Below are 17554 nucleotides of genomic sequence, written 5' to 3'. Positions count from 1 at the left end.
ACTACTTTCTTTTACTATGTCACTACTGTACATAAGTTAGACTGAAATATCTTTCAGAAAGTCCATTGCTGAGTACACTGTGGTCTGTCTGTGTGTCTGTCCAGGGTCCTGCAGCACTCTGTGGACGTGACAGAGGAGGACAGAGGTCCCAGCCGGGGCAACAGGATGGAGATGTCCATATTCTATGTCATCTACTTTGTGGTCTTCCCCTTCTTCTTCGTCAACATCTTTGTGGCTCTCATCATCATCACCTTCCAGGAGCAGGGAGACAAGATGATGGAGGAATGCAGCTTGGAGAAGAACGAGGTGATGGAGTCACACACATACACACACACACAAACACAGTGAATCATAAAACAAGCCAAATGGAACCTAGACATTCCTTTTTAACTGTACTTTCCAGTGATAATCTAGAACACACCAGCTCAGTGTATGTGTTATTGATATGGTTTGCTGCTGGAATGTAGCACACACATCAAAATGACCCCGTCTGCGCTTTTAGACTTAACTCGCTCAGTCTTGACAGGTTATTACACAGAGGAGCACACTGGCTCATGGAAAATGCCTGGTAAATATACAGGAATAGTGAGATTTCCCCTCCAGACTCACATAGTCTCTCCCACCAGGTATCCCTCAGTCAATATTGACCAGAATGTTCCCAGCAGTCCATACAGCAGTGTGTCAACTTCAAGGAGAAAATATAAGGACTTTCCCAGAGCTAACTGCTTCATGCTTATTCCCAACAAACTGTTCTTCAACTTTCCTTCTTGTGTGTTTTCCCTTACAGAGGGCATGCATTGACTTTGCCATAAGTGCCAAACCCCTGACCCGCTACATGCCTCAGAACAGACAGACGTTCCAGTACCGTCTCTGGCACTTTGTGGTCTCCCCCTCCTTTGAATACACTGTGCTGGCCATGATTGCACTCAACACCATTGTCCTGATGATGAAGGTGTGGATAATGATCACATTCAAACAATACACTGAACTAATCCCATTTGTAAAGCAGAAGTCTAGTCCCTGTGGTGCAGAAGGTATTATGGAGCCTGTAGCTGTAGCTACTTTGCTGTTCTCTAGCTAACGGTCTGGGTTTCTTCCATCCCCGTCCTTGTGAGCATTTCATTTATTCCAAGAAAAGGCCTTCAGTCAGACGGAAGGAGAGGATGACTCAGCCTCTATTAAATATTGATCTATATCCACCGGCTAGTATTTAACATGGCCTCGTTAACTCTGTCTGTACAACTCAGAGGAATGACTCCTTTTATAGCCTCAGCTTAATGTTACGCTATTTATGTATCAGAGGAAATCTGCTATGAACCTGTGGCTATAGATCTACAGTTGTATGGTGATTGAGCAAGATGGTTTGTGTTTAGGTTCATTTTGTTATTTTGGGTTGTCTGTACATCCCAGTAATTTGGGGTCATTCCAATGGTGTCTCTCTTTATCTCCTATATGGTGGTAGTATTACTCTGCCCCACCAGCATACGAGGCTGTGCTGAAACACCTGAACACAGCTTTCACTGTGCTCTTCTCTGTGGAGTGTGTCCTCAAGATCATGGCCTTTGGCTTTCTGGTGAGGAGCAAGTTAATGCCTTACTGTCCATGACATCATGATCTGATCCTGTTTGCAATGCTACTAACATCTACTGACTGAAGAATGGATGTTTTCCCCTCTTCTTCAGAACTACTTTCGAGACACTTGGAATATATTCGACTTCATCACAGTTTTGGGAAGCATCACAGAAATAGTGGTAGACTTGCAGGTAACAAAGCATTACTGAATATCAATCAATGGCTGATTGTGTTACCATTTCAATACAGTCCACTGCTAATGAGCTGTAAACATACTCTCTCATCTCCCTGAAGTCAATTGAGACCTTCAACATGGGCTTCCTGAAGCTGTTCCGTGCAGCCAGACTGATCAAGCTGTTGAGGCAGGGTTACACCATCCGCATCCTGCTCTGGACCTTTGTCCAGTCCTTTAAGGTCAGCTTCACGCACAGTACAGTATAGGGACACTTAACACTGAAGGCAGGGGTGGGTGGGTGTGTGTGTGTGTGTGTGTGTGTGTGTGTGTGTGTGTGTGTGTGTGTGTGTGTGTGTGTGTGTGTGTGTGTGTGTGTGTGTGTGTGTGTGTGTGTGTGTGTGTGTGTGTGTGTGTGTGTGTGTGTGTGTGTGTGTGTGTGTGTGTGTGTGTGTGTGTGTGTGTGTGTGTGTGTGTGTGTGTGTGTGTGTGTGTGTGTAACGTCTGTTACTGTGTCATGACACAAGGTTTCTCTTTCAGGCTCTCCCCTACGTTTGTCTGCTCATTGCCATGCTCTTTTTCATATATGCAATCATCGGAATGCAGGTAAGGTGTTGCTCACACTCTTTATCTATTCTGCCACTTTCTAAGTTTGTCATTGCATGGTGTGAATCTGTCGCTCCTGTATACAAGACTGAGTCAAGACATATCTCATGATATATGCCTGAATATTCCTCAAGGTTTTTGGAAACATCAGACTGGATGAGGAGACTCACATCAACCAACACAACAACTTCAAGACCTTTTTTGGTGCTCTGATGTTGCTATTCAGGTACAGTAGGATATCCTTCATGTGTCACACAGTGGCAAACCGGGGCTCATTTTCAGTCACTGAACGACACACCGCTGTCTGCCTGCAGGAGTGCCACGGGGGAGTCGTGGCAGGAGATCATGCTGTCATGTTTAGGGGGGCAGAAGTGTGAGCCAGACCCCTTAGCTCTAACGTCAGACCATGAGGAGCGCTGTGGAACTGAGTTTGCCTACTTCTACTTTGTCTCCTTCATCTTCTTCAGCTCATTTCTAGTAAGAGTCCTACTCTGAGTGCTACTCTAAGAGTCCTGCTGTCTTACTCTAAAAGTCCTACTGTCCCACTCTGACTCCTACTGTCCTGCTCTAAGAGTCCTACTGTGCTACTCTAAGATTCCTACTGTCCTACTCTAAGATGTATACTGTCCTACTCTAAAAGTCCTACTATCCTACTCTGACTCCTACTGTCCTGCTCTAAGAGTCCTACTGTCCTACTCTAAAAGTCCTACTGTCCTACTCTAAGAGTCCTACTGTCCTACTCTAAGAGTCCTACTGTGCTACTCTAAGATTCCTACTGTCCTACTCTAAGATGTATACTGTTCTACTCTAAAAGTCCTACTATCCTCCTCTGACTCCTACTGTCCTGCTCTAAGAGTCCTACTGTCCTACTCTAAAAGTCCTACTGTCCTACTCTAAGAGTCCTACTGTCCTACTCTAAGAGTCCTACTGTCCTACTCTAAAAGTCCTACTATCCTACTCTAAGAGTCTTACTGTCCTACTCTAAAAGTCCTACTGTCCTACTCTAAGAGTCCTACTGTCCTACTCTAAAAGTCCTACTATCCTACTCTGAGAGTCCTACTGTCCTACTCTAAGAGTCCTACTGTCCTACTCTAAAAGTCCTACTATCCTACTCTAAGATTCCTACTGTCCTACTCTAAAAGTCCTACTGTCCTACTCTAAAAGTCCTACTTTCCTCCTCTGACTCCTACTGTCCTACTCTAAAAGTCCTACTGTCCTACTCTAAAAGTCCTACTATCCTCCTCTGACTCCTACTGTCCTACTCTAAAAGTCCTACTATCCTCCTCTGACTCCTACTGTCCTGCTCTAAAAGTCCTACTGTCCTACTCTAAAAGTCCTACTATCCTCCTCTGACTCCTACTGTCCTGCTCTAAAAGTCCTACTGTCCTACTCTAAAAGTCCTACTGTCCTGCTCTAAGAGTCCTACTGTCCTACTCTAAAAGTCCTACTATCCTACTCTAAGAGTCTTACTGTCCTACTCTGAGTTCTACTGTTCTACTCTAAGAGACCTACTCTAAGAGTCCTACTGTACTACTTTAAAAGTCATATTGTCCTACTCTAAGAGACCTACTCTAAGAGTCCTACTGTCCTACTCTAAGAGGTCTACTGTCCTAGTCGAAGAGTCCTACTGTTCTACTCTAAGAGTTCTACTCTTACCAGAAATGAGCGGAAGAAGTTGAAGGAGACACCTGCATGCATATATATTTCACTTTCATACACACATACTGTAGTTCTTTGTCTATGACCTCCTCTAATCACTGTTCAGATGCTGAATCTGTTTGTGGCTGTAATCATGGACAACTTTGAGTACCTCACCCGGGATTCCTCGATATTGGGGCCTCACCACCTGGATGAATTTGTTCGTATCTGGGGTGAATATGACCGAGCTGCTTGGTAAGTCAGAGGCCCAACAACAACACAACACATACAAAGTAGCAGCACATATGTGAATAATTTACTATTTTACAGTTATTCTAATGTTACTCCCACCTACTTACAAAGACCACCATATAGCCCTAATCTCCAAAACATCTCATGATCTGAAAAGTATTGCATATTTGGCTAATTGCTGTCCATTGTGTCCTGATGCTTTGCTTTCCAGGTTATTTATCTTAGGGCAATGCTGGCACTTTGTCTCTGGTAAACTCCAGCAAAGCTGAATCTCTATGTTCATTGTTAACTACATAAATGTATGTTCTTTCCAGTGGAAGGATTCACTATACGGAGATGTACAAAGTAGTACGCACTATTTCACCTCCCCTGGGCTTTGGAAAGAACTGCCCCTATAGGGTGGCCTGCAAGGTTTGGCTCCCCCACCACTATCCCTCGCTCCCTCAACCCCTTCCTACGTTGGGATCCTTGCTCTGCCCCCCGCCCCCTCCATTCCTCTCTACCAGTTACTACTACTGCTCTATGGCCTGCTTGCACTGCTGGAGGAGGCCAGCTCTGGCTCTGCTCCAGGCCAAAGAATGACTGGGCTATGGCTTCAGGATACAAAGAGATGGGTGATCCTCTAACATACAGAGCATTATGCACTTCATTCTGTAGATGCAGAGCAATGAGCTATTGGAAAATGTAGTATAAAGTTAACAACTACACAAAATCAGTTTTCTGTGATACCCTGGCTCTCTGTGCCTGGTTGGATCTGGTACCTCTGGGTTAGCTGACTGGTCCTAGAAGGATGAGAAGTGTTATGGTGGTGACTTCATGGCCTACTGTAAGTCCCTCCCTGACAAGTATCAGCAGTACAGGTTTAGGATGTGATGTAAGTATCTGCCAGATCCACAGAGGACCCTACTGTCATTCCTTTGGTCATGTTAGATTTCTTCCGCTCTCTCTTTTCTATGCCAGGTCTGCATAGAAAGACCACAACCTGATCTGATCATTTTCCTCTTTCTGTGTAATGCCATTGAATAACCCTCTTTCTGATATCTCTTCCCTTTTCCCTTTTACATATTCCTTTCTTCCTCCATTCCTTGGGAATGCCTTCCTTGCCCTTCCTCCTCCTCCTCGTCATCTGCCTTGCTCCCTGCCTCCTCCCCAGCGGGCGTATTCATTACACTGACATGTATGAAATGCTGACCCTCATGTCGCCACCTCTAGGCCTCGGCAAGAAATGTCCATCCAAAGTGGCTTATAAGGTAGACCAAAGACAGACAGGCAAAGTTTCTATGTTAGGTCAACAGAGACGGCAAACTAAAACCTTGCTCTCTGTCATACCGGATCATCCCAATTCCAAATGAAGTGTGGGAAATGGCTGTTGTCTATCGTATCGTAATGTGTCGCTTGTTCAACTGTAAGGGAATCTACAATGGTGTTTTTTGATTGGTGGATGACAATACGTACAGTAAAAAGAAATAAGCATTGTGCCTTCGTGTTTTCTTTTTTTCTATTGGTTTGCATCTTGGCAGAGAACTGACTGAGTAATTAATTTATGTTTTGTGTTATAAGAGCTGTCTGTGGAGTAAATGGCTTTTACAGTCAGTAAGAATGCAGCTGTTTTGAAACGGGTGCATAAACCTGACATGTATTTCATAGAGCCACACTGTACAGTGTCAGAATGTCATACAATCTTCCTCAATCAGTGTTTCTTGATTACTTCCTATAAGTATATGCATGTGCCTTCTGCCCTTGCACTCTGTTGCTTTTTTTCACATATAATTTCCCTGTCAATTATTTTGTGATATGTGTGCATGTACAATGGCAGAGATGCACCTCCCCTCTTTGTGCATGCTTTGTGAGAGTCTCTTGTCTGTTCTTACTATGTCATTCTTATTAGAGTATTGTCTTATCACATGTGTTTTTATCCTTATATTGTAAGTTTAGCTTAAACAGTGAAAACATATTATCAAGTAGAGACTTGAGTACTACATTAAGACTGCAAATGGCTAGCTCCTCCCATTTGCATCATGTTGTCTCCTGTTTGATGAGATATATTTCCTGCTTCCCCCTCTGTCCCTTCCATGAACACCCTCAGAGGCTGGTGCTGATGAACATGCCTGTGGATGAAGAGATGTCGGTTCACTTCACCTCCACCCTCATGGCCCTGATCCGAACCGCCCTCGAGGTGAAAATAGCCAGAGGTCAGGCGCTAGCTAACATGCTATATACTTAGTATAACCTTGTTGTTTTTCTCTACTTTCTCCACACACTGTTGATCAATTTCCTCCACAAGTTGCATGCTTGATCTGCTGTTGTTGTGGTGGTTCCAGGAGGGGAGGACCGAGGTCAGATGGATTCAGATCTACAGAAGGAGATAAGTGTCATTTGGTCACACCTTTCACAGAAGACCCTGGACCTGCTCGTCCCCATCCACAAAGGTGACAGTCAGAATGTATGGTACCACTGGCATTAGTCAATGTAATTGAACTATTTACTCTAGGAGTTATGATTTTCAAAGAATTGCAAATTAGTGACATTATGCCATTGGTCTTCCAGCCAGTCATATGACCATTGGGAAGATCTATGCAGCCATGATGATCATGGACTACTACAAGCAGAGCAAAGCCAAGAAGCTCAGGCAACAGCTGGAGGAGCAGGTATATACCTCTATGTACAGTATAGTTAGGAAATCATATCCTCTTAACAGTAGTTTGCATACTCTCATACTGTACCTGTTTCATTCTCACCCTCTATAGAAACACGCTCCCATGTTCCAGCGTATGGACGCTTCCTCTCTGCCTCAAGAGATCCTCTGCAGTGCCAAAGCCCTCCCTTTCCTGCCCCACAGCCCTGGATCTGCCCTGTAAATATGTTATTTTACTCATGAATAGGGCTGTTGCGGTTACCGTATTACCCCCACACCGGCAGTCATGAGTCATGACCGCAGTAAAATTCTACGTGATCGTTAAATTACGGTAATCACCTCTTATGCACTCTGGACATGCTTTGATAGTACCCAACTTGTTAACGACCATCAGGTCCTACTGGTCTGGTACTCAGGGCTCTATTGTCCCTCTAACCACTCTGACATCATCGCAAATGCAGTTGAAAATCACAACAAACACTTATCATCAAAACAGTATAGTGCTTTTAAAACTGACTTCACTGTGATGATCAGTTTGAAGACTGAAGTTCAACAGCAGGTTGCATTAAGTGTAAAACATGGTAGTTGTGGATATTATTTCAAAGTCTAATACAATGAAATGAACAGCGCTTTCTAAGGTGATGATTCATTCAAAACACCTATACACATATTAGAGCATATACATGTGCATAGACTTATGAGCTCAAGCCTGGGGGAAAAAACTGAATATCAAATCAAGTTTATTTTATTTTATATAGCCCTTCGTACATCAGCTAATATCTCGAAGTGCTTTACAGAAACCCAGCCTAAAACCCCAAACAGCAAGCAATGCAGGTGTAGAAGCACGGTGGCTAGGAAAAACTCCCTAGAAAGGCCAAAACCTAGGAAAAAACCTAGAGAGGAACCAGGCTATGAGTGGTGGCCAGTCCTCCTCTGGCTGTGCCGGGTGGAGATTATAAATGAACATGGCCAAGATGTTCAAAATGTTCATAAGTGACAAGCATGGTCAAATAGTAATCAGGAATAAATGTCAGTTGGCTTTTCATAGCCGATCATTAAGAGTTGAAAACAGCAGGTCTGGGACAGGTAGGGGTTCCATAACCGCAGGCAGAACAGTTGAAACTGGAATAGCAGCAAGGCCAGGTGGACTGGGGACAGCAAGGAGTCATCATGCCCGGTAGTCCTGACGTATGGTCCTAGGGCTCAGGCCCTCCGAGAGAGAGAAAGAAAGAGAGAAGGAGAGAACTAGAGAGAGCCAAGATTTTCAAAATGTTCATAAATGACAAGCATGGTCAAATAATAATCAGGAATAAATGTCAGTTGGCTTTTCATAGCCGATCATTAAGAGTTGAAAGCAGCAGGTCTGGGACAGGTAGGGGTTCCATAACCGCAGGCAGAACAGTTGAAACTGGAACAGCAGCAAGGCCAGGTGGACTGGGGACAGCAAGGAGTCATCATGCCCGGTAGTCCTGACGTATGGTCCTAGGGCTCAGGTTCTCCGAGAGAGAGAAAGAAAGAGAGAAGGAGAGAATTAGAGAGAGCATACTTAAATTCACACAGGACACCGGATAAGACAGGAGAAGTACTCCAGATATAACCAACTGACCCTAGCCCCCCGACACATAAACTACTGCAGCATAAATACTGGAGGCTGAGACAGGAGGGGTCAGGAGACACTGTGGCCCCATCCGATGATACCCCCGGACAGGGCCAAACAGGAAGGATATAACCCCACCCACTTTGCCAAAGCACAGCCCCCGCACCACTAGAGGGATATCTTCAACCACCAACTTACAATCCTGAGACAAGGCCGAGTATAGCCCACAAAGATCTCCACCACAGCACAAACCAAGGGGGGGCGCCAACCCAGACAGGAAGATCACGTCAGTAACTCAACCCACTCAAGTGACGCACCCCTCCTAGGGACGGCATGAAAGAGCACCAGTAAGCCAGTGACTCAGCCCCTGTAATAGGGTTAGAGGCAGAGAATCCCAGTGGAGAGAGGGGAACCGGCCAGGCAGAGACAGCAAGGGCGGTTCGTTGCTCCAGAGCCTTTCCGTTCACCTTCACACTCCTGGGCCAGACTACACTCAATCATATGACCTACTGAAGAGATAAGTCTTCAGTAAAGACTTAAAGGTTGAGACCGAGTCTGCGTCTCTCACATGGGTAGGCAGACCGTTCCATAAAAATGGAGATCTATAGGAGAAAGCCCTGCCTCCAGCTGTTTGCTTAGAAATTCTAGGGACAATTAGGAGGCCTGCATCTTGTGACCGTAGCGTACGTGTAGGTATTTACGGCAGGACCAACTCGGAAAGATAGGTAGGAGCAAGCCCATGTAACGCTTTATAGGTTAACAGTAAAACCTTGAAATCAGCCCTTGCCTTAACAGGAAGCCAGTGTAGGGAAGCTAGCACTGGAGTAATATGATCAAATGTCTTGGTTCTAGTCAGGATTCTAGCAGCCGTATTTAGCACTAACTGAAGTTTATTTAGTGCTTTATCCGGGTAGCTGGAAAGTAGAGCATTGCAGTAGTCTAACCTAGAAGTAACAAATGCATGGATTATTTTTTCTGCATCATTTTTGGACAGAAAATTTCTGATTTTTGCAATGATACGTAGATGGAAAAAAGCTGTCCTTGAAACAGTCTTGATATGTTCGTCAAAAGAGAGATCAGGGTCAAGAGTAACGCCGAGGTCCTTCAGAGTTTTATTTGAGACGACTTTACAACCATCAAGATTAATTGTTAGATTTAACAGAAGATCTCTTTGTTTCTTGGGACCTAGAACAAGCATCTCTGTTTTGTCCGAGTTTAAAAGTAGAAAGTTTTCAGCCATCCACTTCCTTATGTCTGAAACACAGGCTTCTAGCGAGGGCAATTTTGGGGCTTCACCATGTTTCATTGAAATGTACAGCTGTGTGTCATCCGCATAGCAGGGAAAGTTAACATTATGTTTTCGAATAACATCCCCAAGAGGTAAAATATATAGTGAAAACAATAGTGGTCCTAAAACGGAACCTTGAGGAACACCGAAATGTACAGTTGATTTGTCAGAGGACAAACCATTCACAGAGACAAACTGATATCTTTCCGACAGATAAGATCTAAACCAGGCCAGAACTTGTCCGTGTAGACCAATTTGGGTTTCCAGTCTCTCCAAAAGAATGTGGTGATCGATGGTGTCAAAGGCAGCACTAAGGTCTAGTAGCACGAGGACAGATGCAGAGCCTCGGTCTGACGCCATTAAAAGGTCATTTACCAACTTCACAAATGTAGTCTCTTTGCTATGATGGGGTCTAAAACCAGACTGAAGCATTTCGTATACATTGTTTGTCTTCAGGGAGGCAGTGAGTTGCTGTGCAACAGCTTTTTCTAAAATTTTTGAGAGGAATGGAAGATTCGATATAGGCCGATAGTTTTTTATATTTTCCGGGTCAAGGTTTGGCTTTTTCAAGAGAGGCTTTATTACTGCCACTTTTAGTGAGTTTGGTACACATCCGGTGGATAGAGAGCCGTTTATTATGTTCAACATAGGAGGGCCAAGCACATGAAGCAGCTCTTTCAGTAGTTTAGTTGGAATAGGATCCAGTATGCAGCTTGAAGGTTTAGAGGCCATGATTATTTTCATCATTGTGTCAAGAGATATAGTACTAAAACACTTAAGTGTCTCTCCCGATCCCAGGCCCTGGCAGAGTTGTGCAGATCCAGGACAGCTAAGCCCTGGAGGAATACGCAGATTTAAAGAGGAGTCCGTACTTTGCTTTCTAATGATCATGATCTTTTCCTCAAAGAAGTTCATGAATTTATTACTGCTGAAGTGAAAGCCATCCTCTCTTGGGGAATGCTGCTTTTTAGTTAGCTTTGCAACAGTATCAAAAATAAATTTTGGATTGTTCTTATTTTCCTCAATTAAGTTGGAAAAGTAGGATGATCGAGCAGCAGTGAGGGCTCTTCGATACTGCACGGTACTGTCTTTCCAAGCTAGTCGGAAGACTTCCAGTTTGGTGTGGCGCCATTTCCGTTCCAATTTTCTGGAAGCTTGCTTCAGAGCTCGGGTATTTTCTGTATACCAGGGAGCTAGTTTCTTATGACAAATGTTTTTCGTTTTTAGGGGTGCAACTGCATCTAGGGTATTGCGCAAGGTTAAATTGACGTCCTTGGGTAGGCAGAAGGAGTCTGGAAGGGCATCAAGAAATTTTTGTGTTGTCTGAGAATTTATAGCACGACTTGTGATGCTCCTTGGTTGGGGTCTGAGCAGATTATTTGTTGCGATTGCAAACGTAATAAAATGGTGGTCCGATAGTCCAGGATTATGAGGAAAAACATTAAGATCTACAACATTTATTCCATGGGACAAAACTAGGTCCAGAGTATGACTGTGGCAGTGAGTAGGTCCAGAGACATGTTGGACAAAACCCACTGAGTCGATGATGGCTCCGAAAGCCTTTTGGAGTGGGTCTGTGGACTTCTCCATATGAATATTAAAATCACCAAAAATTAGAATATGATCTGCTATGACTACAAGGTCCGATAGGAATTCAGGGAACTCAGAGAGGAACGCTGTATATGGCCCAGGAGGCCTGTAAATAGTAGCTATAAAAAGTGATTGAGTAGGCTGCATAGATTTCATGACTAGAAGCTCAAAAGACGAAAATGTCTTTTTTTTTTTGTAAATTGAAATTTGCTATCGTAAATGTTAGCAACACCTCCACCTTTGCGGGATGCACGGGGGATATGGTCACTAGTGTAACCAGGAGGTGAGGCCTCATTTAACACAGTAAATTCATCAGGCTTAAGCCATGTTTCAGTCAGGCCAATCACATCAAGATTATGATCAGTGATTAGTTCATTGACTATAACTGCCTTGGAAGTGAGGGATCTAACATTAAGTAACCCTATTTTGAGATGTGAGGTATCACGATCTCTTTCAATAATGGCAGGAATGGAGGAGGTCTTTATCCTAATGAGATTGCTAAGGCGAACACCGCCATGTTTAGTTTTGCCCAACCTAGGTCGAGGCACAGACACAGTCTCAATGGGGATGGCTGAGCTGACTACACTGACTATGCTAGTGGCAGACTCCACTAAGCTGGCAGGTTAGCTAACAGCCTGCTGCCTGGCCTGCACCCTATTTAATTGTGGAGCTAGAGGAGTTAGAGCCCTGTGTCACGAATCCCGCTTCCTGAGTCTGTTTTTGCCTGTGTTCTGTCCTGGAGTGTTTTTCCGGTGTCCTGGAACGCACCCTGTCTGGTTGCCGGGCGACGTAGCTAGTTGGGAGATCTCTGATTACCCGCACCTTTATCCCATCAGCTATCTGCACACCTGGTCCTGATCATCACCCCTCCACTTCATAAGCTCTGACCTGACATCCATTCCCTGCCGGATCGTTATCCATGAACATCATTCACCCGGAACACTCACCCCATCCCTGCCTGGTCGTCGGTGGCTTCTGTTACTCCCTTGGATCTGCCTATTCACTCCCATCAACTCACCTCCGCTGCCCGCTCCGCCACCTGGATCTTTCTACCTCTACGTTTAAACTTGTAAATAAATACTCACCTTCGTCCTACTCTCCTTGTCCTGGTCTGCTTCTGGGTTCTATTTTAGAAAACCGTGACAGAACGATCCGGCCAAGGATGAACCCAGCGGACCTGGACTCCGTTTGCCATGCCATTACCCAGCAGGAGAAGATATTGGGACAACACAACACGGCGCTACAGGAGATAGCGTTTTCAGTCCGGAACTTCTCTGCTAGCTTGACGAGTATCCAGGATCAGCTCAGTTTGCCGGCAGGTCATCCACCACCTGTTTCACTCCTCTCACCTGCCGCTTCTGGAGCGGTTTCCGTCCGTGAGCCCAAGGTTCCGACGCCTGATAAGTACGAAGGGGATTTGGGAAGATGCCGTTCATTTCTTATGCAGTGTGGTTTAGTTTTTGATCTGCCGCCCTACTCTTACGCCACAGAGAAGGCTAGGATAGCTTTTGTTATTGAACTGCTGCGTGGTAGAGCTCTGGAATGGGCTTCAGCCGTTTGGGAACGACAGGACACCTGCATGGCGTCATACCAGGAGTTCACGGCAGAGATGAGAAAGCTTTTTGACCATCCAGTCCGAGGTAAGGATGCAGCTAAACGTTTGTTCTCTCTTCGCCAAGGAGCTCGCAGTGTGGCAGACTTTGTGATCGAATTCAGGACATTGGCTGTGGAGAGTGGTGGAATGAGGAGTCACTACAAGCGGCTTTTTACCAGGGGTTGTCGGAGCAACTCAAGGACGAGCTGATCTCCTATCCAGAGCCTAGTGACCTAGACAGTTTGGTCACATTATCTATTCGGATGGATAATAGAGTCCGAGAGAGAAGGAGGGAGAAGCAGTGGGGCCCGTCCAATCAATCAGCAACTCGGTTACCATTCGGGTCAGGAAGTGGACCAGAACGTGTTGATCATTATTCCCCACACGGGATTAGTGGAGGTGTCTTGCCGCCAGATCCTGAACCCACGCAAGTGGGGCGACACGGGTTAACTAAGGAGGAGCGCCAACGTAGACGTGAGACCAACAGCTGCCTCTACTGTGGTAGCTCGGGACATTACATCTCCGCTTGTCCTCAGCGCCCGTTAAACTGCCCGGCTCAGTTTCAACCTCCCAAGAACCCTGTCAGACCCCGTTTTCCTGCGACCCTCATGAATAAGAATCAGAGTTTAGCGATGAACGCTTTTATCGATTCAGGTGCCGATGGCAGCTTTATTGATGCCGACTTGGTGGAACAGCTGGGGCTTTCCAAGGAGCAATTGCCGGAAGCCATTGAAGCAACCACTCTGAACGGCAGTAGTCTGACACGGATCACTATGAGGACTGAACCGGTTAAGATGTTGTTGTCGGGGAATCATTCAGAGGTTATCTCCTTCTTCATTCTGCCCTCGCCCCATGTTCCTCTGGTTCTTGGTTACCCCTGGCTGAGAGAACACAATCCCTCGTTTGATTGGGTGACGGGTAAGGTAACTTGTTGGAGCATTGAGTGTCATGCTAACTGCCTTAGGACTGCCTGTTCTCATGCTGTTCCCAGTCAGGTCAGTGAGTCTGCTCCCCCTGATTTGTCCCTGGTTCCAGAAACATATCACGATTTGGGTGAAGTATTCAGTAAGCAGAAGGCTCTGTCACTTCCTCCCCACCGACCTTATGACTGTGCGATTAATCTGTTCCCTGGAGCTGCCTTTCCCAAGGGACGGTTATACAGTATCTCTCGACCTGAGCGTGAAGCCTTGGAGACCTACATCAAGGAGTCTCTAGCTGCAGGTCTCATTCGCCCCTCGTCATCACCCCTGGGAGCAGGATTCTTTTTTGTGAGCAAGAAGGATGGCTCTCTTCGACCGTGTATTGATTATCGGGGGTTGAATGATATTACGGTCAAAAACAAGTATCCCCTGCCCTTGATGAGCTCTGCTTTCGACTCTTTACAGGGTGCTACGGTGTTTACGAAGCTTGACCTACGCAATGCTTATCATTTGGTTCGGATCAGAGAGGGGGACGAGTGGTTGACTGGGTTCAATACACCTATGGGACATTTCGAGTACCAGGTGATGCCGTTTGGACTGACCAACGCTCCTGCTGTGTTCCAAAGTATGGTGAATGACGTGCTGAGAGATATGATTGGTATTTTTGTGTTCGTTTACCTGGATGATATCCTCATCTTCTCGAGGGAGCCTTCTAGCCACGTCCAGCATGTCAAGCAGGTCCTGCAGCGGTTATTGGAGAACCGCCTGTTCGTGAAGGCTGAAAAGTGTGATTTTCACGCCCACACTACGTCCTTCCTCGGGTACATCATCTCCAGGGGAGAGATCAAGATGGACCAAGAGAAGGTTCGGGCGGTTCGGGATTGGGCCCAGCCCGGTACGAGATTGCAGCTCCAGAGATTCCTGGGGTTTGCGAACTTCTATCGGAGGTTTATCCGTGATTACAGCCGGGTGGCCGCCCCTTTAACTGCCCTGACGTCTTGCACCAGAAATTTCTGTTGGACTCCTGAGGCAGACCGAGCATTTCTGGACTTGAAGAGCCGATTCACCAACGCCCCGATTCTCTCTCAACCTGACACTTCCCGTCAGTTTGTTGTTGAGGTGCACGCGTCTGATGTGGGGGTGGGCGCCAGCCTGTCCCAGCGTAGCTCCACTGACGGTAAACTCCATCCCTGCGCCTTCTACTCTTGTCGTCTTTCACCAGCAGAGAGAAACTACGATGTGGGTAACCGGGAGCTTCTCACTGTGAAGCTTGCCTTGGAGGAGTGGCGCCACTGGTTGGAGGGAGCGGAGCAACCGTTTGTGGTCTGGACTGACCACAAGAATCTGGCTTACGTGCAATCGGCTAAACGTCTCAACTCCCGTCAGGCCAGGTGGGCTTTGTTTTTTGGACGCTTCAATTTTTCCCTGACGTTCCGACCTGGGTCGAAGAACGGCAAGGCGGACGCCTTGTCCCGGATGTTCTCCAAGACGGAGGAGAGTGGGGCCAAGACTGAGACGATTCTTCCCCAGAACTTTGTCGTGGGAGCCGTTACATGGAGGATTGAGGAGGATGTGATGGCGGCCCTTCGGACGCAGCCCGGCCCCGTAACGGTCCACCCGGTCGGTTGTTCGTGCCTGAGTCGGTCCGTTCTGCTGTCCTTCAGTGGTCCCACGCCAGCAAGATAGCTTGTCACCCTGGCGTTGCTCGGACTATGGCGCTACTGCGCAGACGATTTTGGTGGCCTGCCATGGGAGAAGATACCCGGAGGTTTGTTGCCGCTTGTCCTGTTTGTGCGCAGAATAAGAGTACCAATCGGCCCAGCTCTGGGCTTCTTCACCCCCTACCTATTCCCCGGCGACCTTGGTCGCATCTGGCCCTGGACTTTGTCACGGGGTTGCCCTCTTCTGTTGGGAACACGGTCATTCTGACCATTGTGGACAGATTCAGCAAGTTTGCTCACTTTGTCCCATCTCCAAGCTTCCATCTGCCACTGAGACGTCCGAGATCCTTGTTAGGGAGGTTTTCAGGGTCCACGGGTTGCCCAGTGACATTGTTTCTGACCGGGGTCCTCAGTTTACCTCTGCTGTCTGGAGATCCTTCTGTTTGGCCATTGGAGCTACAGTCAGTCTCACATCTGGATTTTACCCCCAATCTAATGGTCAGGCGGAGAGAGCCAACCAGAAGATGGAGTCCACGCTGCGCTGCCTTGTCTCCTCTGATCCCACCTCTTGGTCCTCTCAATTACCCTGGGTCGAGTATGCTCATAATACTCTCCCTTCATCTGCCACTGGGATGTCTCCCTTCCAGTGCCTGTACGGTTACCAACCTCCCTTGTTTCCTTCTCAGGAGAGGGATCTCTCGGTTCCCTCTGTCCAGGCCCACATTCGTCGTTGCCACCGGACCTGGCATCGGGCCAGGAAGGCCCTCCTTAGAGTTTCTGACCGGTATCAGATCCAGGCGAATCGTCGCCGTATTCCTGCCCCCGCTTATACCGTCGGAGATAAGGTTTGGTTGGCTACACGGGATCTTCCTCTACGGACTGAGTCGAAGAAACTGTCACAGAAGTTCATTGGTCCGTTTGTGGTGGAGAGAATCATTAATCCTGTTGTGGTCCGACTCAAGTTGCCTGCAACGCTTAGAGTACACCCCACCTTTCATGTCTCCTGCCTCAAGCCGGTTCTCCTCAGTCCTCTGTTGCCCCCTCCTCCTCGTCCTCCTCCTCCTCGGATGATCGGAGGTGGTCCTGCCTACACGGTGCGCCGCATCATGGACTCCAGACGGCGGGGTCGAGGGTTCCAGTATCTCGTGGATTGGGAAGGATATGGTCCAGAGGAGAGGAGTTGGATTCCTCGGCGTCAGATCCTTGATGATGACCTGCTTCGTGACTTCTACCGCCTCCACCCTGGCGCTCCGGGTAGTCTGCCCGGTGGCGTTCGTCGGAGGGGGGGTACTGTCACGAATCCCGCTTCCTGAGTCTGTTTTTGCCTGTGTTCTGTCCTGGAGTGTTTTTCCGGTGTCCTGGAACGCACCCTGTCTGGTTGCCGGGCGACGTAGCTAGTTGGGAGATCTCTGATTACCCGCACCTGTATCCCATCAGCTATCTGCACACCTGGTCCTGATCATCACCCCTCCACTTCATAAGCTCTGACCTGACATCCATTCCCTGCCGGATCGTTAGCCATGAACATCATTCACCCGGAACACTCACCCCATCCCTGCCTGGTCATCGGTGGCTTCTGTTACTCCCTTGGATCTGCCTATTCACTCCCATCAACTCACCTCCGCTGCCCGCTCCGCCACCTGGATCTTTCTACCTCTACGTTTAAACTTGTAAATAAATACTCACCTTCGTCCTACTCTCCTTGTCCTGGTCTTCTTCTGGGTTCTATTTTAGAAAACCGTGACACCCTGTCTATGTTGGTAGATAAGATGAGAGCACCCCTCCAGCTAGGATGGAGTCCGTCACTCCTCAGCAGGTCAGGCTTGGTCCTGTTTGTGGGTGAGTCCCAGAAAGAGGGCCAATTATCTACAAATTCTATCTTTTGGGAGGGGCAGAAAACAGTTTTCAACCAGCGATTGAGTTGTGAGACTCTGCTGTAGAGCTCGTCACTCCCCCTAACTGGGAGGGGGCCAGAGACAATTACTCGATGCCGACACATCTTTCTAGCTGATTTACACGCTGAAGCTAT

The 17554-nt window shown here is 47.1% G+C and overlaps 1 protein-coding gene across 1 annotated transcript in view; it reads left to right on the top strand.

The window, feature by feature from the left end:
• LOC139541167 (voltage-dependent R-type calcium channel subunit alpha-1E-like) overlaps positions 1-17554 on the top strand; it is a 143079-nt gene that overhangs the window by 116594 nt on the left and 8931 nt on the right. The window contains exons 29-42 of the mRNA XM_071345499.1: positions 105-306; positions 788-952; positions 1463-1573; positions 1683-1763; positions 1867-1986; positions 2285-2350; positions 2485-2576; positions 2665-2827; positions 4116-4243; positions 5394-5490; positions 6327-6432; positions 6562-6669; positions 6788-6888; positions 6988-7094. Of these exons, the coding sequence (XP_071201600.1) occupies positions 105-306; positions 788-952; positions 1463-1573; positions 1683-1763; positions 1867-1986; positions 2285-2350; positions 2485-2576; positions 2665-2827; positions 4116-4243; positions 5394-5490; positions 6327-6432; positions 6562-6669; positions 6788-6888; positions 6988-7094 (1647 nt within the window). The remainder of the gene's footprint in view (positions 1-104; positions 307-787; positions 953-1462; positions 1574-1682; positions 1764-1866; positions 1987-2284; positions 2351-2484; positions 2577-2664; positions 2828-4115; positions 4244-5393; positions 5491-6326; positions 6433-6561; positions 6670-6787; positions 6889-6987; positions 7095-17554) is intronic.

The sequence above is a fragment of the Salvelinus alpinus genome, chromosome 16 (assembly GCF_045679555.1).
Source record: "Salvelinus alpinus chromosome 16, SLU_Salpinus.1, whole genome shotgun sequence".
NCBI lineage: Eukaryota > Metazoa > Chordata > Actinopteri > Salmoniformes > Salmonidae > Salvelinus > Salvelinus alpinus.
Note: the sequence above shows the minus strand (reverse complement) of the source record. Positions and strands in the feature narration are given on the sequence as shown.